This window comes from Crocodylus siamensis, chromosome 4 (assembly GCF_052110815.1).
Source record: "Crocodylus siamensis isolate JL-2025a chromosome 4, ASM5211081v1, whole genome shotgun sequence".
Taxonomy (NCBI): Eukaryota; Metazoa; Chordata; order Crocodylia; family Crocodylidae; genus Crocodylus; species Crocodylus siamensis.
This window is the reverse complement of record NC_143398.1, coordinates 176,543,842-176,569,968: the sequence shown is the minus strand read 5'-3', so window position 1 is coordinate 176,569,968 and position 26,127 is coordinate 176,543,842. Positions and strand designations below refer to the sequence as shown.

Sequence of the window (26,127 nt, the reverse complement as noted above, 5' to 3'; positions counted from 1 at the left end):
AAAACTTATTTACTTAACTTTCTGCTATTATGTAGGAAGATTTCTTAGACCTAACAGTGGCTGTAAAGAATGTATCTGGCTTGGAGGAGGCCCTGTGGAACATGTATGTGGAAGAGGAATATTTTGAAAATGATAATCTATATCGATGTGGAGCATGCAATAAACTGGTTGAAGCATCAAAGGTAATTTGTTACATAGTTCATAGTGTTCAGTTTTTACAGCTATTGAAGAAGGGATTAGAATAGAACAACAGAATATGGATTGCTACTGATACTTTAAAATATCATTTGGAGAAACTGAGTGATCCAGGAATCAGTGTTGACGCTTGGACCAACATTCATGAAGGCCCTCTAAGTATGGTGTTGTTGAGCACTAGATCCAAAAGTGAAATTTCCAAATGAAAAATGGACATGTAATTGCTCTGTACTTCACATGGTTAGAATTGGGTATTGGGACAGGAGTCATAGGTCTTGGCATACCAAGCAGGGGACACCTAAAACTCAGCCAATGTGAAACACTAAGGAGAAGGATGTGTCTGAAATCATAGTGCTATGTCAAATTTTTGCATCTAATTGCAACACTGAGGTAGGTACCTTTTTATGAGACCAGGATTCAAAGCCTGAAACCCCTGTCCAAATTTAGATGCCCGGATTCATCCCTTCATTTACATACCATAAACTGACTCTCTTTGTTTTCTTTTTCAAATGTGGCTGGTAATAGTAATGATATTTTATGTAATAGCTTAATGAGGCACTTGTACATGTGATGAGGGTTTAGTCCCCTAAATTGAAACAGTGGGTTTTTAATTGCGACTATTAAAAACCTACCATTTCGATATAGGGGATTCCATCACTGTTATGGTGAGGGGCCCAATCCTCTCCCCTCCTCCCCACACCCCGTGGAGTCTGCCCACATCTCCCACAGCAGGGTGAGGTGTAAACTGTCAGTGGGCTGAGTGGCCCCTGAACTGCAGGGGCGGCAGTCCTTCCTTCTGCCAGGCAGCACCCGCCGAATCCAACTCTTAACCAAGCCTGTGTGCTGGAAGCCTGCTGGGTGCTGCTTCCTGGGCTGGCTCAGGGAAGACTTGGATCCAGCAGATGCTGCCTCTTGGCTAGGGCAGCACCAGTGCAGCTAGCACCCCACTTGGGGGGCACAGTAACCACGGAGGTAAGGATCAGGCTCCCCTGCAGCTCAGTGGCTGCACAGCCTGGCAGCAGCTCATGCAGGCAGGCTCCGCTTTGGAAGGGTGGGGAGCAGTGAGGGGCCTGATCCTCCCCCCAGTGGAGCCTGCCCGCCTTTGTCACAGCTGGAGGGCAAGCTTCCAGCAGGCCCTGAGCTGCAGGAGTGTCCCAGTTCTTTCCTCTGTGGCAGCAGTGCTTCCTGGGGCCGCCTGGGTGGGCAGCTAGTGGGTGGGTGCTGCCCCAGCTCAGAGGCAGCACCCACCCTGATCCAACTGTTCCCTAACCGCAAGCTGGGGTAGCACCTACCCACTAGCCGCCCACCTGGACAACCCCAGGGGGTGCCACTGCCACAGAAGAAAGGGCCAGGGACCACTTGTCCCACCACCAACAGCTTGCCCCTTGGCCGTGGGTGACATAAGCAGGCTCTGTGAGAGGGAAAAGTAAAAAGGATTGGGCCCCTTGCCATTTTTGCCTTCAGCTTGCCTCTCCTGTGGCTGTGGAGGTGAGGGGGTCAACGAGTTGTCAAAAGGCTGCAATGTTACAAATAGCTATGTTGGAAACAACTGCATGTGTATGTAACAAACTCATTTAAATCATAAAAACAAAACCCCACACGTATACAGCATGACATAATTAAACCGCAAAAGTGGCCAATTTTCTTCATGTGTACAAGCATCCATGGGTAAGGTGCTTGCCCTTTAAATGGTCTTCTAAATGATCCTTTAAATGCTCTTTAAGTTTTTGCAAGTCAGAGGAGATTCAGAACTACATGCCTCACCACAACCTATTTAGACTCAGGGCATCCCTTGGAAAATTCCAGTTTGTTTGTTTGTTTTTACACTACTGAAAAATAGTAAAGTGAAAACGAAAGAGTAATTTTTTTAATGAAAAGAACTCAAAGCCCACGACATGTCAGAATGTTTGTAACCCTACAGATTCCTATTTGAAATGTCTGGATTTATTTTGTGAATGATGGTGGCATACGTACTGGTGCTTATATTGTGTGGTTTCCTCTGGCACCCTTGAAAAGATTTCAAGGCAACCCAGGGTGCCAGAGTACCCTGGTTGAGAATCACTGACTTAGGTGCACCCTAATCACTGTGGTGGAGGCAAGACTTTCTCCATTACTCCTTCTAAGTTGAGCCGCTATGCTGGAAGGGATATGTGATTCATAGAGCCAGAGAAAGTGAGTAAGAGAGAAGCTGAATATATGTGTAAGTACAGTGATGAACTCCCAAGTGGAGAAGTCCCTTTCTAGTTCATGTGATGGGTAATTGGTTTCCAAGTATGATTGGAGCGGGGGTCTTACCTTTACAGTCTCAGCCTGTTACTTAGAAATGCTGTTTCTCTAGTAAATTCCTGATAAAATTCTCTTTATTGATTTTGTTAGTCTGCCAAACTACGCAAGTTGCCTCCATTTCTCACTATCTCCCTCCTGAGGTTTAACTTTGATTTTGAGAAGTGTGAACGATACAAGGAAACGAGCTGCTATACATTCCCTTTCCGGATAAACCTCAGGCCTTTTTGTGAGCAGGTTTGCACACTTTCATATTTTTAATGTTCTGTTTGCTCTTCTCTGACTGTATAATCTCCTCCAAAATAACCCCTATTCTATTTTTTCTTTTTACCTTTGAGCAAGTTATAAGCCCTGATGCTTAAGAAACTGGGGTTTCTCTGCTCTCCACAATCTACTTGTCCTCTATAAGAGTTCTTTTTTAAAATTGTGATTGAAAGTGGTTTGTAACCCTCTCTTACTTAGAAGAGCTTTTAATTGGAAAAATGGTAAAATCAGTCAATTGCATTTTATATATATATATATATATATATATATATATATATATATATATATATATATATATATATATATATATATATATATATATATATATATATATATATATATATATATATATATATATATATATATATATATATATATATATATATATATATATGGGCTTAGTCTATGTGTGTCTCTGTCCATATATATATATATATATATATGGGCTTAGTCTATGTGTGTCTCTGTCCATAATGCTCTTTGTCAACTGCCAGCACCACTGAGAGGGTGGTGATTGGCTGGGTGGGCTTGTGTGGGCACAGGATGGGGGGAGGCGAATGGGAAAGGTCATGGCAGTGTGCCTCCTTTCCCCCCCGCCCACTGCTCAGCCCTGATGCCCTCCCATGCCCAGCAGACACATGCACCCCACAACTTTTGTTACAACACCAACAGCCAGGAGGGAGGGGAGGCACGGAGGCTGGAGGAAGCCCTGCTACTTTGTGGGCGAGGGAGGCGGTGGAAGGGAGCCCCTGCACTGGAGGCTGGAGGACAAGGCGGTGGCAGTAGAGGGAGTGTTTACATGGCCACCCCACTTAGCCCTCAACTCACCCTTCAGGGCTGGCCATGTAAACACTCCTTTGAAATCCATCATTCTTGGTGGGCAGCTAACTAGTAAAACATACATTATTTCTAACAAGGATCAGATTATGTAAAAGGTAAAATGTTCACATGGTTAGTTCTGGTGTTGGTATTATCTACCAGCATAATACCGACATTCAGTATGACGCTGATCCCTTCCAATTTTACATTCATATGTGTTTGAAATCAACATATTTGAATAGTCATTGGAATATGGTTCCTAAGAAACTCCTTGGATCTTTACATAATGTCTTTAATAATCACTTTTGGCCCTTAATCTGTTGGGGGTGGGGGGATGGTTTTAAATATATTCCTCATACACAAACATACTTTGAATCAAGCCTGTTTTCTTTATTTTAGAACATTACATAACCTCAGATGTTGGTATTTGAGAGAACACTTTTTTGATAAACTTTAAGTTGGCTTTTATATAATTACTTATTTTTTTTACAAAACAGCCTACTTTATAGAGTTTTGTTTAAATCCAGATAAAATTGTTAGGTATTAAAAGACCTTTTTGTAATTTAAATGAGTCAGAAAAAGTAGTCTTAAAATTTCAAAAGGAGCTACTCTAAATGTGTTACAGCTCCTGGGCTATTTACTTGTAAGTTTCTAGAAAATGTCATGCATTTTTAGGACTAATGTGTAAATCTGTAGAGTAAGCACTATTTTTTGTTTCCAAGCATAAGGATTTCAATGCCATAATCAACTACCTCGTTATTTCTGAGTCTTCAAATGGTTATGGTATTTACCTCATTGCTAAATGCATTTTTGGTTTTATTCAACATTTAATTCTCCTACTAAAATATACAAAACTTTGTTCATGGTATAAAATTCTTCCAGTTTTGCCATTGTGTTGGTTATATTAATTTCCATTTATTGTGGTTTTTTGGTTTTTTTTAAGACTGATTTGGATGATTTGGAGTACATGTTCGACCTCTTTTCTGTTATTATACATAAAGGTGGTTGCTATGGCGGACATTATCATGTTTATATCAAAGATGTTGATGAATTAGGAAACTGGCAATTGCAAGTAAGTTTTTAAAAGACACTTTTTGTCTGGTTTATTTTTGCTGCGTTGCACTTCTGAATTTCATGAAATTCAGTAATTGTTTTACTGCTGGAGGCTGATGTACACTTATTTATCATTAAAAATAATGTCCCTTTTAATGGCATTTAGGATGTGTTCACCTGATATGAAGAGGTCAGTCTGCATGGATAGTTTAATATCATACCATGATTTAATATCAGTCTATGATTTCTTTAATAATATTTTTTAATACCTCATCTTGATATATAACTAATGACTGCAGCCTGGAAACTGTATAAAATTTTAGTGTGTGTGGCCAGACGTGACCTCTACAGTCTTGTCATTGCCAAAAATGTTGTAATTTTTTTTTCTACAAAAAAATTACACAGCTTGGCATAATAAGTATACATTAATTGTAAAAGGAAAGAACCTATGCTAGAAATCTTACCTGTAAGATGCTAGTCTTGTTGGAAATAATTTAATTTACAGTCTTTGTATCCATGCTGTGTAGTAAGGAGCTTATCACTGGTCTCCTTTTTAGGAGGAGGGAAACAAACTAACTAAGGATAAGATTGTGAAAGATAATGAAAGTGGCAAAGAAAATGAGAATCCTCTGACAGACCTGAAAGAGATCTTATCACAGGTATGGTATGTAAACTGTTCTTTGTTTCCCATTTTAGCAATAGTCTTGGAAGAGGGGTTTGATGTACACAGGGGGTAGATTTGTTAAAAGAATGCAGAACAAATCCTGGTTCTCCCGTATTTCCTAGACCATTGGGCCTACAATAGCATTATAAAGCTTTCTTGGAAATTCATCAAGGGACATAAAGGAAAGTGTATGTTAAGGTGGCTTTAATATAAAAAGTAGGCATCCAGGGGACATCTGAATATTTGTTTACCTATTTAATTAGCTTAACTAAACTCAAAACATGGTATTGCAAAAGTTTTTTTTTGGGGGGGGGGAGGGGTTTAAATTTAAATCACCCTTTTGTTGCCTGTTTATGGAATTTCTGTTTGTTGTATGTTTCTTTGTGGTCTTGACATTTCTTTTTGTGCTCCCCTTCACTATCTTAGTTTTTTTACTTCTGTTTCTTTAGGAAGAATCTAAACAAATTCCTGTGGATCAGTTAGGGCAGAAATTTTTAGAGAGAAAAGGAATATCCTGGAACAAGAAATACCGGAAACCATTTGGACCATTACGAAAGGTAATGAATTGTATGGCAAAACTCTAATTAAAGCCTATTGCAAATCAGAAAAAGAAAAATGCCAAGTTATGTTCATGTAAGGTCAGATGTTAGACTGATAGCAGAAACACTGACTCTCCTTTAAACTGAATCTGTGATTCAGGTCAATATGTGAATATTGATGTGAATATGCATATGCAGGTGGATATATAGCTTTTAATGTTGATTTACAAATACAGTATGCTTGAGGCCAATCTAGTAATTCAGTACTTATAGCTGAAATGGGATTTTTGTTCCAATTTCCATTTTCTATAAGTCAGAAATGAGTTCAGAAAATTTTCATTTAAATTATAGTAGTATGCTATGGCAGTTTTAAGTATGGAATTGTTTTCTACAATGCAAAGAAAACCCATTCTGCTTTGTATGGATTCTGAACACACGTACGAACAACCTCTTCAAGAATGTGCTTTTATTGGAGATCCAAAATGAAGCTTGCCTGAAATTTGGATTTGTTGTATAATGTGTTTAGTGTGTAAGAACTCTCTAGAACGGTGATTGTCTTCAAATAGAGTATCAACACAAAATGGGCTAATTGGGGCCTGTGGATACTTTTGAAATAAAAGCACAAACTGGTGCCAAAAGTTCACTAATCCTGTGGGCCAGTGACTTAATTTTAAGTTCATCATTTCTGGTGAATATAGTAGACAGATAGCAAGTGGTGACTTTCAGTCATGGCAAATAATAATCTCTTTTAAAATCTGTATTGTTCTTGTTAATCTTGTGTCCCCACTCCTGCCCCTACCTGTCCTTTTACCCCCCCCCCACACCTCTTTTGTCTTTTAATATGCTAGTCCTATAAAGGTTGTTTGTCATGACAGTGTCATGTACCTCTCTCTCACGTCAATCTTTTTGTCTGGTAAGGACAAGAGAAAAGGAATTTCTCTTAAATGGTGGAATAAACCTGTTAGTTCAACAGAAGTCCTGCATCAAGAGTTTATTCTTAATATGTGATAAGAAATGTATAAAAGAAGTAATGAACAAATATTTTCCTCCTTTATCCCCATCTCATGTTTAGGCAACAGTTTAGTTCTGTGACCTTAAGTATGCAACTCTCCCATTTAGAGGTATTTGCTAGTTCTGCTTCCCACACAGCTTCTGGTGTGGTTTCAGGGAGTAGAAAATCTTGGGCTGTTAGTTCCCAGTCTTAATTTATTTTTCTCTACCCTGTAATGTGCCTGAGGTTTTTTAGTAATTCTTAGTGTACATACATCTGCCACAGCATACTCAGATTTAAAAATCCTCAGAAGTAGAAAAAAATACCAGGAATGAAGTTCATTTAAAAACCACAGTGTACCTAATATAGCGGTTCTTTACTTTTTCAGGATCAGGGCCCCCCTTCAAGGTTCTTTTTGAATGTGGCAGTATTCCTGGTTGAAAATCGCTGTTGGTACTGCCTCAGCTTAACTCAGTGCTTCTCAACCAAGTTCTGCTGCTTCCAGTACAAGTACCCCACATGCCTGCTGCACAGCCATCCCAGGAAGGGCTGTAGCATATGTGCACAGTACTCCTGCCTTTTGGCTTGCTGATAAGCCTGAAACAGGCAGGAGTAGTTTTGTGCAGTGTAGCTGCTCTTGGTCCAGCTTCCTGCTCTGTGCTCTTCTCAGAAAGAGGCATGCAGGTATAACTGTCCTTTGTACCTCTCTGTCTGGGACAAGTATAGGGGGTGGCTGGATTGGGAAGAGCTACAGTACCAGCCAGTTCCTGCTTGCTTTGCGCTAATGAGAGCCCTAAGGCAGCAAGAGTGCATGCCATAGCTACACCACCTGCCTCAAAGCACCTCTAAAGGGCCTCGTACAGCACCCTGGTTGAGAACCACTAATACTATAATAGGTCAGAGCCTATTCTTTGTTTGCGTAGGTGAGGAAGATTCCCTAGGTTTCTTCTGCGAGAAAAGGTAAGACACCCAGAAGTTACTAGATGTAATTTTAGGCTAATAAGGTTTAAAATTCCTGACTTGGGTTGGATTTTATTGTTAATGCTGTCTTTTTGGTCTGTGGTTTTGCTTGCAATCTGCTAGTCATTTTAGTCATACAAAAAGGGGAGTCTTGTACTAAGGACAAGCAGTTGTGGAGGGAGAATAACAAAAGGATGATTGAACAGGCAGAAGCAGAGGTATTTTCAATACTTAAAATTGGAGCAGATAGAGACTTTGCTTGTGAATTGGGAGAGAGCAAACCGTACAATATGGTTAGCTTTCCCTGGCATTTTTAATGCTGTTAGCATGTTTCATTATTATAATTCTTCCTTCCTTTTATCTTTTTTCTTTTCAGTATTTGCAGAGTCATTCTCAGGTATTTCTGTTCAGTCCTGATGGAAATAAGATTAGTCTAAAAGAGAACTACCACAAGCTCCAGTTTGGGTCTGATTCTCAAGGACAAGATTTGCAGAGCTCTTACCAGAACAACAATGTCCAGTGGACTTTAGAAAAACTGTCAACAAAATTAAAGGATGATGCTTCTGGTTCTCACTGGTTTGATTTGAATGATGCGAAAGTCCGGCCAATTAAGGAGAAAGATATAGAGAAACAATTTCAGGGTAAAGAAAGTGCCTACATGCTGTTTTATCGAAAATCCCGATTGAAAAGACCATCTGAAGGTACAAAAATATATTAACTTTGACATTTTGGGTCTTCTCTTTCCTGTTCTTTCCTTAAGAAACCAAGTTTGGAGTCTTGTATTTCTCTTGTTTGAAAAGCATGGATGTCCTCCCAATATTTAATGGAGAAAAGATTAGTAGACAGCTTAATGCAGTTGGTGCAGATATTTTTCAGCATCTGACACAAACACCAAAAGTTACCTTAGTACTTTAAGAAAAAAATATAAAAACATGCAATAAATGTCATATGAATGTGAGCAGAAATAAAACCTGCTTGTTGCTTCTACTTGTGACTTAACCTTCAGTTATAAGAGGACCCAGCTTTTTTATTCAGGGCTTTAAAAGGCTGCTATGTTGGTATGTCTGGCCTTGAGCACCTTGTCCTGGCTCGTTAACAAGCTTATTTTGATCACAGCTTATGCAAATCCAAGGTATGGAATTCCTGAACACCTCTTGAATGAAATGAATGCTGCTAATGCTGAACTGCAGAAGAGGAGGTATGTGGATGAAGTCAGATGTGATAGAACTCGTCAGTAGTTCTCACTGTGCTTTGTGGTTGAAGGAAAGTTTTTTGTTTTTAGTTTGAGTTATGAAAATGAAGCTATTTGCCTAACATCACACAACTGGTCACTGGTGAATCCAAGTATAGGATGTGCTGGACTTCTGTGTAAATTGTTGCAGTTCTAGGGAGAGTATAGGTTGAATTTTTTTTGTAGCTATACGAAGACATCTCAATGGCAGAAAAAAGGAGCCACCCCACATAAAATAGCAGGCAAATGGTACTCTGTCAGAAACTCATGCAATAAATTCCACCTTTTGGTATTCACATTTGATGAAAAATTGCCTTTCTGTAGAGGGCCCATGTAGATCTGATGCATCACTTGCTCTACTTAAACTCATAGTATGGACCTAGCAAACATTCAGGCCTTAAGCATGCCCCAGGAAATGAGGGGCCATGCAAATTCACCCTGTGTGAATGTAGGACCGCTGTCCAAATAGCTGAGATCTGTCTAAGTTCTTTGGACTTTTTTGAGCAGGAAACATTTTTTTTGGCTTGATGGTGAGTGGACTATAACACTTGGCCTGTTGGTGAGGTCCTGTTAGATGGCAGGCAGATAAGCACGTGTGAAGTCCCCCTGCACAGGGGAATTTCACTTTTTTATAAAATGTGCTTTTGCTACCTGGCAATCTGCAGGTAAAAGCTAGCTGTTGGTGCCAATTTCTTTATCAGCAATTTGGGCAACAGGGTGAAAAGCAACCTGTTTAAATTTGCTGATGATACCAAAATTTGGGGTGAGGTGAGCACACTAGTAGGGAGGGAAAGACTGCAGCAAGACTTGGATAGGTTACAGGGGTGGGCTAGCAAAAACAGGATGCATTTCAATACTGACAAATGCAGGGTGCTACACTTGGGCAGGAGTAACCAGCAGCACACTTACAAGATGGGAAACTCCCTTCTTGAGAGCACGGAGGCAGAAAGGGATCTTGGAGTCATTGACTCCAAGATGAACATGGGCTGACAGTGCGAGGTCACGGTTGGCAGGGCTAACTGGACCTTGTCGTTCATTCACAGGTGCATCTCAAATAGGGCCAAGGAGGAGATCCTCCCCCTCAACGCAACACTAGTCAGGCCACAGCTGGAGTACTGTGTACAGTTCTGTGCGCCCCACTTCAGGAGGGATGTGGACAACATGGAGAGGGTCCAGAGGAGGGTCACCCTCATGATCCGGGGACAACAGGGCAGACCCTACAATGAGAGACTGCGGGACCTGAACCTGGTCAGCCTCCACAAGAGAAGGCTGAGGGGGGACCTGGTGACCATCTATAAACTAGCGGGGACCAGAAGGGTTTGGGAGAGACCTTGTTTCTCCTAGTGCACCCTGGCATAATGAGGAATAACGACCACAAGTTGTTGGAGAGTAGGTTTAGATTAGACATCTGTAAGAACTACTTTACAGTTTGGGCAGTTAGGATCTGGAACCAACTTCCAAGGGAAGTGGTGCTGGCTCCTACTCTGGGGGTCTTTAAGAAGAGGCTTGATGCCTAACTGGCTGGAGTCATTTGAGCCCAGTTTTTCTCCTGCCCAAGCAGGAGGTCCGACTTAAAGATCTACAAGGTCCCTTCCGACCCTACTTCTATGATGCTATGAAATGAGAGCTGATACATTTTATTTGGCTTAGCTGTCTTTGATTTCCATTGTTGGTACAGTTCAGTTAAAGATCTCAGTTTTGATTAGCATAGTCATCTTGAAAACAAATATAAATTAATGTTTAGAGTGGTGCTGATGTAATAGCTTTAAAACCAGACAAGGAGTATTTTAGCATGTTTGTAAGGGGCCACTTTACTGTGCGCTACACAGTATGTGGATCACTAGCTGCTCTGAGAGTCTTTGGGCTTGTCCATCTGTGGGTGTGATGCTGGTCTGAACTTACCTGTGAACTTGATTACCTGAGGTACCAAACCCATAAATGTGAATGCACAGCAGTGACTCTAAAGGAATAATTGCCAGTATGTAACATTTCATTTTAGCATCTTGGTATTGATGTGTATTTATGCTGTGCTTTTAAAGGGCAGAATGTGACTCTGCAGACAATAACATTGACTTGCATCTTCATTTGGCTTCTCGATATAAATTTTACAATGGGGCTCTCCACCCATCGCTTTCTCGGAAGGAAAGTGTGCTGGATCTGACTATTGATAAAAGAAAAACCCTAGGAGATCTGCGACAATCTGTATTTCAGGTATTTGTTGTCTTAAAGTCAACCCAAAGGTTTTGTCTGTACTTGAGTCACAAAGCCAATTTCTGATTTGCAGAAGTGAATATGCCTATATACAGAGGAGTAATTTTTCTATATAATTTGACATATTTAAGCTAGAAATCATATGAATCTATGTGTATAGAAATTTTCTTCTTTCGAAGACAGATTGCACTGCATTGCCATGGACTTGACAAAGCAAGGTAGTGGAAAATTTAAGCTTTATATCTGGCTTAAAGACTTGGGCACTACAAACAAGTATGGATTGAAGTCTAGTAAAACAGTTTATTCTTGACTGTTTTTATAACTGTTAATATATTGCCTACATGCTTGGAAGGAGTATGTTAGCTTAGGCTGGAAAAAAGACTCAAGAAAATACCAAGAAGTTAGAGATGACCTACTGAAAAAGTTGCAGAAAATTTACAGGACTCTGTCAGATTTGAAAGCTGTATGTGTATTCCCTAATAAACCAAAGAAACATGAGTCCTAGAGAATGGTGAGATTTTTAGTTCCACAGATAAGAACATTGAATTTGAAGATGGTGTTGTATTAGAACATGATGGCAGGAGTGACTTGTTTCTTATAGGGTACAGAACAATACATGTGCTCTTCTAGACTGGGGTAAACAGGTGATCGACAGTAGAGGCCAACCTTTTTAAGAGGTATGGCACGAGTTCAGTACCATACCACCCTGATCCTCTTCCCTTGCTCGCCCTGTCTTCTGCTCCCTGTCTGTTGTTGTTGTTGTTGTTTTGGTTTTTTGGGGGTTTTTTTGTTTTTGTTTTTTGCTCCCTGCCCTCTACCCAGTCTGTCAAATGCCTACCTGTGCCATTTGTGACATGAGTGCCGTGGGTTGGTCACCCCGGCCTAGATAATCAGCTGATACAAATAACCAATAGGAAAAAAAAAGTAAAAAAACAAAATTATCATAAGTGCTGTTTATTTCCTAGGGAGATTGCAAATACTGAGCTTGAAATCCTAGCCTCCTCAAAATAAATTGCAAACCTGTCACTGATTTCATTGCAGCCAGGTTTTTAGCCTTTACAGTGAGCTTGGCATTTTGCTGAATAATGGCAGCTATTGCTTCCTTTTCACAACCACTTTTATTATACCCATTAGCTGTTGGAATTTTGGGAAGGAGACCTGATTCTCAGTACTGCAAAGTCTCTCCCAGCAGGACTTCATCTTTACCAGATGCTTAATGGTAAGACCTGTCTGCACAAAACAAGGCTTCATCATTTATATGTTACAGGCATTTGGAGGAACGTGCGTGTATTATCTTACTGGGAAAATACAGCGTTGAATGCTATTTGTTTCGATGTTCAGCTGATCTATTTGTCTAAAAGCTAGCTTTAATATTAAAATGTGTATCGACGTTGTATCATTTCTAAAGCAGCTCCTTATCTTGAATCTTTGCTGTAAAAATCAAAGTCTCATTGCAAAGATCAAATTTGTAGATAAATGAGGTTAAACTATGATAGTCTTTTAAACATTTATGTTTTAGGAGTATTTCATACTTTAAAAGATTCTGAATCAGAGGAGCTAGGGCAGCAATGAAAGAAATAGATCATACAACTTAAATTTTAGCGGAAGAAAAAAATTGAAAAGGAGACTTCTTATAATTCAATACATAACTTAATTAAAAATATAGCTTTGGCTTTGTTGGCCCTGACCCATGTATAGTCATGTTAAATACACAGGGTTATCTTTTTTAAAATCTGATTTACTGAGTAAGTTAATACCTACCTCTCTTTGGTTTGTGAGCCCTGCCTTATAAAATTAGGCGACTGCCAGAAAATACACCATGCTTTTTCATTGCAGAAATATCAGGAAACAGAAGTCAGATGTAACTGTTGTGGTTTTGCACATTTTTGTATAACCTTTTGAGACTTAAAAACATAATTTCCATTTAGGCTGAGTTATGATACAGAGAGGGAAATTAGTTGCAGGTAAATTTAAACATTTGCCTCATATATGTTTCAGGAATTGGCTTGGGAAATACAGCATCCTTTTTAGTATTAAGACTTATCTAGAAAACAGTGACCAAACAGGCAAATTTGTCAAGTAGAGTTTTTTTTAAATGTATAAGAACATAAGGAAGCCATACTGAGTGAGACCATGGGACATCTAGCTCAGTGTTCTGTGTATTCCAGAGTCAATGCTCAGGGAAGTATATTTATGTTGGGTCAGTTCTGCGGAATCTCCACTCCTGCAAAAAGATCAGGCCACCTGAACTTATAATAACAGGACTCCTGATAACTTGACTCTCATAGACATATGCATCCACAGAGGTTTCCTTGACAGGACTGGGCCCTGAATTCAACCCTGTGTGTGTGTTCTTCTTAGCAACTTTTGATTTTGATAGATAATGATGGTGTGCTACATTTTTGTCTTTTCTTCCCAGCTGACATTTGATTACTTTTCTTGAGGCTGGGGGAAGGGGGGACTTCACCATGAAATGATCTCTTTTTCAGGAGATGAGCTGACTCTGGATGGCATTGGGCTAGCTGATGGGGCAGACATCTTTGTGTGGAATGGAAAGGAGGTAAGAAAGTAGGGTAAGAAACTATTCTATAAATCCTAGGATTTAATTTTAAGTCTCTAAAAATAATTCTGGGTGTTTTAAATTATTTTTGGAGGAATGCTGGCTTTGGGGTGCCAGTCCAGCTGCCTTTCTGGTGCTCCCTCTTATCACTACATGTGACTGTACCCTTTGCTTGCCATAGCATGTGTTGTCACTAGAGGTCTGCTTAGGATTTCTGTACAAAAAGATAAAAATGGCCCTTATCTTTCCAATCTTATTTTCCTTTGTCATCAGTATTTTTCATATTTCAGGCAATCCTAGCCTCTCACCACCTTTTTAACACCCCACTACTCTTTACCACCTTTAAGGTTCCTTAGCAAACATTTCCATGCAAATTCAATCACTGAAGGCTTGATTCTAATGAGAAAAGTCTTGAATGACTAAGAAACAAGTCATCCGTACTATGCAGACTTTTCTTGGTTATGACTTGATATATTGCTGATCACCTTTCATGTGCGATTCTTGCACATTGTTACTACAGGTTGGTGGCATCGACGTGCTGACAGGCCTTGACCATGAGCCCGTACTTCTAAATGTTCTTCGTTTAGCGAGGTATAACGAAGGAGGAAAAGGTCAGCACTTCACTGAATCCCAGCATATTTTTCCATGCAGTGCAGAACTGAGCACTCTGTGCAAAGCCTTAACATCATCAAGAGGGATCATCTTAATGAACAGTTCAGGATCAGACAGTGAAGCTAAAAACTGGAAGGTCATTTCTGAAGAGAATATGAAGAAGACAGTCAAAACAACTGGTTTGACAGATGGAAGCTCAATACTAGTTTTAGACCGCCATGACCAAAGGTAATTGTCATAATTATATTTCTAGTTTAACAAAAAATTACTTTGGTTAGATATTCTTATTACTTTTTACTACAACTTCGCTATTATGAGGAATAAGTTTCCAAAAGAGGGTGTGGAATCTTCATCCTTCGAAGGTTTTAAGAGCCAGTTAAACAGACACTTGTCTAATGTGGTTTAGACGGGGATGATCCTAAACTGAACTGGGGGTTCAGCTAGATGACTTCCTGAGGTCTCTTCCAGCCCTACTCTCCCACGATCCTGTGAATATAGTATTTAAGATTGTGAAATTTAGTACTTCCCTGTTTAACTACTCAAAGTCGTGACTGCTATAGCATTGCTCACTTTGCTATGTTCCACATTAAACACAGAGGACTATATTAAAATTCAAAGTTGAAAAAGCAGGGAAGAACAATGGTTAGGCATTTGTGTGCAGTATGGCTGAGGTTACAGTTCAGAAGTAACATTAAATTCTGGATTTCCTGGGTGCGTGATTTATTTAATGGAGTATCATGTCTGGGAGACTAATTTGCAGTTAGCTTCACAGAAGGGGAGACTGGGGTATGAGTATGTGGTGGAAGTAGAGATTTAAGAGAAGCTTATAGTTATACTATTTAGCTGTGGAGCCTTTCAGGTGGTTATTTTAAACAGCAAGCACGCAAAAACAGAATTGGGCTTGGGCTTTCAGATATTCAGCCCATATATTGAATGCACACCTACAGGCATAATTGGCACATATAGTAGACATAATGGAAAATACCCATTATGTTAATTTTGGCTTTCTAGTTATGGTGTTTTGTTTGGGTTTTTTTAATAATGAAAATATGAAGTGCAGCAGTGGGTCCCCCACTGAAAGGTAGAGCGGTACCAACTCCTAAATTAGAGTAATTTAGGCTATTCAGTATGATTTAGAATAAATTTTCCGATTTGGAAAAGCAAGTTTCTTTACAACTCTCTTCACTAAAATGCCTAAAAGGAGTCGTCTTAAACATTTAAATAATCACATTTTTTGCCTTGGGGGCAGGTATTAAGTAAAGAAAATGTCAGGTGAACAAATGGTAAGTTAAAGGGGTGGGGAAACGGGTTATAATAAAAATGAGTTTGTCACAACTGATGCCTAGCTCAAGTGAAAACATAACACCTGGTGATTTCATATAAACACAGTTGCTGAGACAGCAGTCTTTTCAAGGACCAAAACTTAAATTTCAGTTGTAAGAGGATATTTCTCAAGCAGGTAATAAAATGAAGGATCCTACTGCATACAACACAAGCTAACACTTGGTATATGCATAATAATATCTCCATTTAAGATATTAATTATGAAACCTTTTGTGTCATTAATTAGATTAATTATAAAGCCTATGTTGTAATTGATGATGAGACACCATGTCTGATGACAGTCTGACCCATTTTGCTGCATGCTCTGTAGACGTAATAAGAAATTTTCTCTACCGTAAAGACTTTACATTTTTCATAGAGGATACAGGCAGTTAATGCTGTCATCATTATCAGTAGGGTACTGAAGCAAGGAATAGGTGATGAACCCCTGGTAACACAGGAAGTTTGTGACAGAGGTCCAGGAATTGGACCTAGTGGTTTTGTGTCCCACTTTTTGTGCTTTAAAACATAAGACTGTTCTTCTAATGTCAGGAAAGCTAGAGAGAACTAACAGATTTCAAGAAACAAAAATGTGATCAGCAGATTAACACATTTCCCTTGGCAGCACCACTCACAAATTGTTCCAAGTTGCATTGCTACTGATATGGCAGCATCTGCCAGTCTACTGATCAAGAAATTCTGATTCAAGGAAAACTAATTGATGGCTTTCTAGTAAGGACAAGCCTGGTGTAAGCTCACCACACTTGAGTTTCCTTGGATAATTCAAGCGGAAGATTGGGCCATTGGAACTGCCCTGTCTGCCCACAGACTCTAGAGAAAAAGTGAACAGACAACCTGCTTTCCCAAGGTGGTTGCCTGCACATGGCACTATATATGGCCTAGCCATTTCATGGCAAGGATGGCTATGCATTGAGCAAGAAGTTACCCTGGGAAGAAATTAACTATAGGAGGTGAGACATGCACAGTATAAATGACACTGGTGTGTACTCTTCACTTTTCTAGGAGTTAACTTTACCATGAAGTAGATGATTTGCATTGATGTAAGGCTGTGTCTTTGCTTTACTTTTCCTGCAAAATAGAGTCACTTTACTCTGTAGTAAACATTTCACTTGTTTGCACCCTCCTAGTTCCCTAATTCACATGTGAAAATCGGCTTGGGGTCTTATCTATACCAGCCTGGCTATTGCCCACTCCAAACCCAGAAGTATGCCAGTGAAGATGTTCCAGGGCACCCTCTGTCACTGCTCTCAAGACCTCTGCTTCTAGTGTCCTAGAGAGTGGCTGCTGGAGTTGATTCCAGAAGGCCCTCACTGACACATTTCTGAGTTGGGATGAATTGGAGCAGCTGAGCTAAGATGCATTGTTGCTGCAGCATATGCAAGTCCTTTAGGTCATTTATACATTATATGAAAATTTTTCAGAGACATTTAAATCTGTGTTCTTATATATTTCTTTGCAGCCTGGTAAATGTGGTAGATGGCAATCTGACTGCTTTTACACATGATATCAGCTGGCTACAAGTTAAAAATCTCTGCAGGTTGGAGGCTGAAGAGAGACTAGTTAAAATTACTGCAACTATAGAAACGGTGAGTAAAAATATTGTTGTTTAGGGATATAACTCCATTCTCTTAGCCTGATCAGTTTCTTTTTCAGTACAGCTTGACTTATTACTTCCAGTGACATTATGATTCTGGGGAAGCAGGTAGGAATTCTGTCACTGACTTGTAAGAGTAAGGATTTCACCTTGGGAGTCTTCAAAAAGTTTGCTACTTTTATATGAAAAGGAAGTAGGTTTGCAGTCATTTGTGATGGCTTATATAAGATGCTGTCAGTATAGTACAAAAAAATATAATGCCAAACAATCTAAAATAGACTAATCCCTGCTGAAGTCAACTGTAGAAAGTTTGTATAAGAACTTTTTTTTGAGGCCTTTATATTTTCCAGTCTTTTGGTTGGTGCTTTTTTAACTTAGTCTTTAGTCTGTTGATAAATCCAATTTTTTTTCTGTTTGCTTTGCTTTGGATTGGTGGTTTTGGAGATCTCAGTGTTTCTATGTAAATTGGTAATCTGTTAGAGATGCTTTCTCAGTTTTGTAAATGATTACAGAACAATCCAAATGAGTACACATTTCAAGGAAAGAGTAAAATTTTTCTTTTTAGATTATCATTTGAAAACCATATGTATAAGTGTATATATAGGCCTTTTCTATTCTGATAGTCACACAGTGTATTATATTACAGGCACTAATAATATCTCTCTCTTAGGTGATGTCAGATATCAAAATTACAGCAATGCGGGAGTTGCAATTAGAGGAGCAGTTAGGTAAATTGATTAATTTATTTTATTCTTAGATACAAGTCTTTCCTATATTGTTGGAGGTTTCATATTTTATGGAAAGGAGATGAATTCTATGCTGTTAAGGTTTTAAATTTTTTCTCTATAGGATGTAATGTTTTTTACCTGCTTCTAGTTTAGAATAAAACAACGCTCCCTAGCTAAAAATATCATCCTGTACCAAACAGATTGCAGTTACAAAATGTTCTAGGAAGCTCTTGCATGCATCCATAGACTCGCTTTTCTTGAAAGCCATTTTGGCCTGTTTTCATCTTGTTAAAAAACTTAAATTATATTGCAAATTATGAAGTAGTCTCAAAACTGATAAATTGCCTCCATATTTTTTCTGTTGGAGCTTCTTCCAGTATGTTTATAGAAATTTTACTTGAAGCTGAAAACAGCTGGCTACAGTAATCAAGCTATTATTGCCCGGGGGGAGAAGTGTTCCATCCCAGGAAAAAGAGACTAGACACATTTTTCTTGATCTGTGGAAAATACACAAGAGTTGCATCAAAGAGACAAGGAGTTCTGCATAGCGAGAGGCCTTTTACTAGTTTAGCCAATTCAGTTTTTTGTAATTTTTCATCTTCTCCCAATCTGTATAACTGAACTAAACTTCCACTGATTTAATCTGTTTAGTAGTTCACCTTTGCCCATTTTCTCCCATTACAGCGAATGATATCTGTCTCAGACCTATTAACAGAAATGGGAAGCTTCTGTCTCCAGGTAGGTATTTCTAGAACTGAAAGTAGGACTTTGTCAAAGTCTAAATAAAGCTGAAATAAAAGATTCCTAGCTTTCCTTTTCCTTGTTTAGGAGTTTTTACGTATCTGGGGTGTCCTGTGAATCCATGGATAGTGTTTCCAGACTTAGTTTAAATGAATTATTTTTTTCCAGTATTGATGTCTATTTGTTTATCAGTGCCAGGCTAGTAGTTAAATCTAAACATTCAAGTGTGATTTGCTTGCATCTGAATTCAGTAATATTTCATATGGTTCTTCCAGTTGCTTATTGGCCAAGAGCTCATGCTGGATCTTTGCAGAAAGTAACAAAAGCTACTGAGTAGCTTTTTGCATGGAACTGTTAGAATGCGTTCAAAAAGGTGCATACATGAGCTGAAGTCTTTTAATCTCACTGAAAACATGTGAGTGCATTGTCCCTTTTACTTGTAACGTTTCTTGCAAACTTGTACAGCCCCTATCTGTGGCTTTACAATATTATTAGAACACTACAAATTAAATGATAATCTTTGAAGTATATTGAGACACAGCACATCATTTTAGAACAGAATGGAACGTGAATAATGTAGTGAAAGCTGTTCAGTCCAGAACTGTTTTGAGAGAAACAAATCACAGAACCTAATATGCTTGTTAGCATTGTGAAGGAACTTTTAGCTCCAGTATGGCATGATATACTTTGAACTGTGTGCTGGATTTCTGGTGCTTGAGAGAAGAGGAACTAGTCAATGGTATGTACCAGTTGTTGGTCTGGATAAACACGACCCGCCCCGCCCCCCGGTCCCGCTCTGCGTTGAGCCAGCATGCCACATGATGGGAGAGGCCCGGTAAGCATGCCACCCCAACCAAAGGGAAGGGATATGGGGGGCAGATCAAGGCCCTTGCAGTGAGGGAGGGAGTGGGACAGGAGCTGAGGTAGGCGCTACCCAGCCAGGGTGAGGTACAGGACAGAGCTATGGTTTGTCCACGTGGGGCAGCTTCCGCTGCTATGCACACCCTGGAAGGGCATGGGGTGAGGGTGGAACTGCAACTGTCGGCTGGAGCCAGGCTCTTCCCAGAACATTGGGGCTGCGCTTTGAGCTGTGGGGCTGTGCTCCAGGTACATGGGAGCTGTGCTTGGGAGTGGGAGGTTATGGTGGAGTTCTGCAGCAACCCCATATTTTGCTGTAGTCCCTCCATAGCCCCCTTCCAGCACTGCCACCACCCACCCCAAGCACAGCCCTGAGCGCAGCCCCCACACGCTGGGAAGAGCCTGGCCCCAGCCCACAGCTGCAACCCCCCACCCCTTCCCTGTGCAGATCCAGGGCACACACCCCCATGCCCTCCTGTGCATGCATGCAGCAGCAGAAGCTACCACCCCACACCCACTAGACGAGCTGTGACTCCCTCCCACACCCTGCCTTATGCCACCTCACCCCGGCTGGGCAGCACCTGCCCCAGCCCCTGCCCCACTCACTCCCTCGCTGCAGGGGCCTTGATCTGCCCCCCCATCCCCTTCCTTCCCCCCTCCCTTTCTACCACATCAGACTTACCAGCTGCACGCAGCTCTCCATGCTGTCAGGCTATGCTCCTTGCTGCCTACATGCTGCGCTGTGGCTGGACATGTACACATGCATTTATTGGCCATATCAGGACAATTTCTGATGCAATCAATTTTTTATTATATCGGTGCACCTCTATTAAATATGGTTCATCCCTGCCTTAATGACAGTTTACTTGTTTTTTAAATCAAACAAATTGCACTACTGTGAAAATGCAGTTATCAGAATCTATCACTGTACAGGTTTCCTTCGCTTTATGTGGGTTCTGTATGTGCGAATATGCGATGAGCCTTTTTATACCAAAAAATTGTTATATGCAAGGTAAATTCACTCTTATGCAATTGGCATGGTAGAAGCCCAGTCAGCTGCTTTGTGCAGTGCATTGTGGGAGTGACACACACCAAAATATAGTCTCCTGTGCGGATCTGTGCTCCTTGCTCATCTGTCACACACATTTCTGCAGTTGCCATCTGCATTATGATAATGCCCTGTGCTTGTGTGTGCTGTTTGCTGTTGGTAAGTACCAAAATTGTCTTGTAAAAGTGGTAGAAATGAGTTTGGGGGTCAGTACAGTCGAGGTCTTGGAACATATCCCTATTTGTTACCTTCTAAAGTGTGTTTCCCTTTATGCTAATTCGACTTACGTGCTGTTTTCCAGGAATGCAAGTACAGCATTAAGCAAGGGAAACCTGTACATTTTGGTCACCTTTTTAATGAACAGGCCAACAGCTCTAATACATTATGGAATGAAACTTTTCTTATGGTGCTTTTTCCTGTTCTTTTCTCCCTGAAGTGCCAGAGGATTACACTGTCAAAGAAGCAGAGCTGAAGATGGGAAGCTTGCTGGGACTGTGCCATGGAAAAGCTCCAACTTCCACTCAGGTAAAACCTTAAGAATGCTAAACATAACAAAGCTTATTTGTGATTTGCATTTACATGGCTACTTCTTTGTTTTCTTCTTGCCATAGCATGGTATGCAAATAGAGATGTGTTCATTGATGAGAGGTAGTGTATTTCTGTTTTGAAAACCTACGAGCTTCAGTTATTTCATAGACATTAGGGCTGAAAGGGACCTCGGAAGATCATCGAGTCCATCCCCCTGCCCCAGGGGCAGGAAGACAGCTAGGGTCAGAAAGATCCCAGCAAGATAAATGTCCAAATGCCTCTTAAAGGAGTCCAGAGTAGGTGCTTGTACCACCTCTGGAGGCAGTCTGTTTCAGGCGTTGGGGGCTCAGATAGCAAAGAAGTTCTTCTTTGTGTCCAGCCTGAAATGGGAGGTTTGGGAGGCTTTTGTGACTGTTTGACCTTGTCATCCCTTGAGGTGCTCTGGTGAACAGGCATTCCCCAAGATCCTGATGTACACCCCTTATGTACTTATAGGCAACCACCAGGTCCCCCCTGAGCCTGCACTTTTCCAGGCTGAAGAGTCCCGTAGCTCTCAGCCTCTCATCATAGGGCCTGTTCTCCTGCCCTCTGATCATAAGCGTGGCTCTCCTCTGGACTCGCTCAAGCTTCTCCACCTCCTTTTTGAATTGTGGAGCCCAGAATTGGATGCAGTACTCCAGTTGCGACCTCACTAAGGCCAAGTACAGCGGGAGGATGACATCCTGGGATTTGCATGAGAAGCATCTGTGGATGCAAGCCAGAGTTTTGCTTGCTTTATTAGCTGTGACATCGCATTTCCTGACCCCCAAGTGCCTTTTGGCTGTGGTGCTAGCAAGTGTAGCACTGCCAAGCTTATAAGCGTGCTGCGGGGTTTTTTTTCCCCAAGGTGTAGTACCTGGTATTTTTTGGTGTTGAACACCATCAGGTTTTCATTCACCCACTTTCTGAGCCTCTCTAGGTCAACCTGGATCACCATCCTATCCTCACGTGTGGACGCTTTACCCCAAAGTTTGGTGTCATTGGCAAACTTGGCCAGTCTGCTTCTGATACTAGTGAAGCGGGCTTCTGTTACTAGTCCAGCATCTCTCCTTATTTCAAAATGTATTACTTTCAAAGTCAAGTTATGTCTTGCAAAGTGTAACGTACCAAAGTGTTTCAGAATGCTGTTTTGTATTCATGGGTGGGCTGAGGTGGAAAAGATAATTCTGTTGATAACGTTAAATACACAATCTATTTATCTGAGATTAAAATCAACACAACTCTAATTATCTGTTTATCTTAGATCAACAGAAATACATGATCTAAAGGTTTAGATAAGCAGCTATGATAGACTCTCCTTATTTGTACTTGATCTAAAGTAGACTGTCTCATCCTTCAGCTCCAAAATAAGGTTATGAGAATACATTGGGTTTGTATCTAAATGCACAATAATGTTCCACAGCTTGATGACTGATGCATCTAATAATTTTCTTTTCTTTTTTCCTTAACAAAAGCTCTTCTTGTATTTTGTTATTGGAAATGATCTACAGGCAGTCCCAGAAATGGAGATAGTTGTTGAAGAGACTGCCACTGTGAAAGAGGTGAGTACATAAGTTCCTTTCCTTCATTGCTTGGGCTATTGGCAACACATAGGGGGTGCACTTGGGTGCACGTAAACCCCTTGCAATTGGCCAATGCTGCCAGTGGCGCCTGCAGGCAGTTGCTGCTTGCCCCTCCCCCCACCCCATGCCGCCAGCACTGCCGATGGCACCTGCAGGTGGTCAGAGATCGCTGCTGGACGCTGCCAGTGGTGCCTGCGGGTGGTCACCAACCCCTGGTCAGCACTTGAGGTTCAGCAAAGACAAGTGCAAAGTCCTGCACTTAGGACAAAACAGTCCCATGCACCAGTACAGGCTGACTGGCTGGGCAGCAGCTCTGCAGAAAAAGACCTGGTGGTTACAGTGGACAATTAGTTGAATATGAGCCAGCGGTGTGCCCTTGTTGCAGAGAAGACTAAGGGCATACTGGTGTGCATTGGTAGGTGTGTTGCCAGTAGTCAAGGGAAGTGATTATTCCCCTTTTATTCAGCAGTGGTGAGGCCAAATCTAGAGAACAGTTTTGGGTCCCCCACTACAGAGAGGATGTGGACCAATTGGAGAGAGTCCAGCAGAGGGCAACAAAAATGGTGAGAGGGCTGGGACACATGACTTCCAAGGAGAGGCTGAGGGAACTGGGCTTATTTAGTCTAGAGAAGAGATGACTGAGGTGGGATTAAATAGCAGCCTTCAGCTACCTAAGTGGGGTTCGAAAGAAGATCGAGCTAGATTGTTCTCGGTTGTGGCAGATTGCAGAACAAGGAGCAATGGTCTCAAGTTCAGCAAGGGAAGTTTAGGTTGCATATTAGAAAGAATTTTCTCACTAGGATGGTGGTGAAGCACTGGAACAGGTTACCCAGAGAGGTGGTGGAATCTCCATCCTTGGAGGTTGTCAAGATCTAGTTAGGCAAAGCCTTGGCTGGGATGATCCAGTTGGGGATGGTCCTGCTTTGAGCAGGGGGTTGAACTAGATGTGACCTCCTGAGGTTCCATCCAATCCTAATTTTCTATGATTCTAACACTCAAGAACTTAGGCTTTTTTGTGGGCATCATGGCAAGCAAGAGTTTAAAGGAGGGATTTGGAGGAGGAAAGTGAGATAACCCTGGAGATATTTATATGGGTAGGAACCTACCTAACTTACAGTGAGAGAGAGCAGTTTTCACAGCCTGCTTACAGTGCACAGAGGTGATTTCATGGGCATTTTGCAGTGGCCCCACTTTTCAGTGCTGATTGGCACAAGGGGGCAGCTGCTGCCTTTTGTGCCACCCTGGCAGCTGGCACTTCACCCTAAGCAGGCTGTATGTCTGGGCTGCAGCTGCAGCAAGGACCACTGGCTCTCAGTGGGGAGCCAGCATTTTATTTTTATGAAGTTTTTTTTGTTTGATTTCCTGGGAACTGTCAACCAATGCCATTTTTCATGGAGACTGCTGTTTTTCATGGTTTCTGTGAAAATTGCAAAACTGTGTTTTGAGCAGGTTTGTACTTATGAGGTAGTCTTGCAGCTCTTCCCAAGAGTATGAGGGTCAGTAAGGGAGAAAACACAAAAGCGCTTACTTGAAACTCCAAAGTGGCTAGTAGAGCCTGGCCTCCATGAACCAGTATCAGTATTCTGATAGTGAATTAGAGGCAGTAGGCTGGGAAGGGCCTTGGAATGGAGGTGACTAGCTTATTTTTGAGGTTGGGGAAGGAAAGTTAGTTTGTGGATTCAAAGAAAGAGATGACATGTTGACAGACAAAAAAGAACACTTTTTTAAAAGCAGCATTTTGAATGGATATAAATGGATCAGTAAAGGTTGGGGATGTCATATATTTGGCATTGTTGGGGAAGGAAAAAGAAACAAGCTTTGCTTCTGCCACGGGCACAAACCCCTAGCACAGAACCACTTTGACTGTTATAGTTGCAGTCTAAAAATAATTAGGGCAGGGGGCTGAGCCTTTAAATCACTGGCTTTATATTTTAGAAAAAGAAAAGTTTGGGAGAAAAGGACAATGTCAGCTTCATAAAGCAGAAGTCACTTCAGTAGAGTGGCAAACTGACAGTACAGATCTATTTTTCTGACAGGCTACACACAAACAGAAAGGTGGCTAGCTATATTTGTTTGAAGTTGGAGAAAAGTTAGGGGATTTGATGAAGTAATTTGTGGCCTATGTAAGCTCATATCTGCTTGAGCTATTTAGTCTCTGACTTGGGGGCAGGGAATTATTTGAGCCCATGGGCCACATAGACAGTTCTGGGGAGCTGCTGTGGGCTGGTCAGCTTCCCCCTCTCTCCTTCCCCCACAAAAACCCGGGGCCCGCATGCCCTGCGGTTCCTCCCCACCACTGCCAACAGTGCACAGCCCCAGCCCTGAGCTGCCCCACTCTGGACCTGCCTTGGCTGGAGCAGACCGGCCAGAACCAATATGTAAAGCCCCATCCTGCACCTGCTGCGGACCACCTGCCCTCACTGAGCAGTGGCAGTGGCCAGGCAGAAGCTGCTGCTCCGTGTGAGGGAAAAGCTGCCCCTTCCCTTCACTGCCGCTGGGCCCTTCCTGCTGCAGCTGCCCATGCCTGGGCTGCCGTGCACCTCCTGTCCACCACTGTCACCCTTGCCTCCAGACTACCCAGCGAGGCAACAGCGGTAGTGCAGAGGAGCACCAGGACAGCCTAGGCATGGACTCTGGGCAGCTGGATCAAGAAGGACCCAACAGTCCTTTCCCCCACTTCAGCCTGGCTGCTGCCACTGCTGCTGCTGTTGCTCAGTGTGGGCGAGGTGAGTCTGGAGCTGGTGTGGTGTGGGCCAGGGTCAGAGCTAGGTGCGCAGGTTCCAGTTGGTCTGCTCCACTGGGTCAAATCCAGAGTGGGCACAAGGTGGGCCAGGATTGGGCCTGTGTGCAAAGGTCCCCACGAGTATCACAGGCCTGGGGCCAGCAGTAGCTGGAAGGGGCCATTGCTTGGGCTGCCTAGAAAGGCAGTCCAACTGTGGAACTGCCCCATACCTGGTGTGTGCCTCGGGGCAGTGGGACACACCACAGATATGATGGTGCCTGGGCCAGGTGGGACCAAGGGACCTGCCACAGACCAAGGAAAGTCCTTGGTCCCACCTGGCCCAGGCGCCATCATATCTGTGGCCCCTCATTGTGTGGAAGGGGCCATTGCTTGGGCTGCCTAGAAAGGCAGAGTAAATTAAGATGTCTCATTTTCCATTAAATGAAGACCATTCTTATATTTGAAAAGCTCAGAAGAGACTTTACAAGCAGTTAGTCTTAATAACATAATTGTGCTGTCCCAGTCGCTAGCAAAGAACCAGATTAGTTTTGTAAACAAAGCAGTTGCCCATGAGGAAATTT

The 26,127-nt window shown here is 41.7% G+C and overlaps 1 protein-coding gene across 5 annotated transcripts in view; it reads left to right on the top strand.

The window, feature by feature from the left end:
* The window catches only part of USP40 (ubiquitin specific peptidase 40), a 48,393-nt gene that overhangs the window by 6,000 nt on the left and 16,266 nt on the right, over positions 1–26,127 (top strand). For 3 of the 5 annotated variants that reach the window (XR_016441993.1, XM_090044975.1, XM_090044974.1), the window contains exons 6-21: positions 36–182; positions 2,572–2,715; positions 4,505–4,633; positions 5,172–5,273; positions 5,728–5,835; positions 8,145–8,469; positions 8,885–8,966; positions 11,039–11,210; positions 12,345–12,429; positions 13,700–13,770; positions 14,291–14,610; positions 17,186–17,312; positions 17,991–18,048; positions 18,733–18,786; positions 21,132–21,220; positions 22,717–22,803. Coding sequence is in view for 4 of the 5 variants with exons in the window: in XM_090044975.1 (XP_089901101.1) it covers positions 36–182; positions 2,572–2,715; positions 4,505–4,633; positions 5,172–5,273; positions 5,728–5,835; positions 8,145–8,469; positions 8,885–8,966; positions 11,039–11,210; positions 12,345–12,429; positions 13,700–13,770; positions 14,291–14,610; positions 17,186–17,312; positions 17,991–18,048; positions 18,733–18,786; positions 21,132–21,220; positions 22,717–22,803 (2,100 nt within the window). In the remaining variant the exon portion in view is untranslated. The other 2 variants (XM_090044977.1, XM_090044978.1) reach the window with 2 other exon arrangements.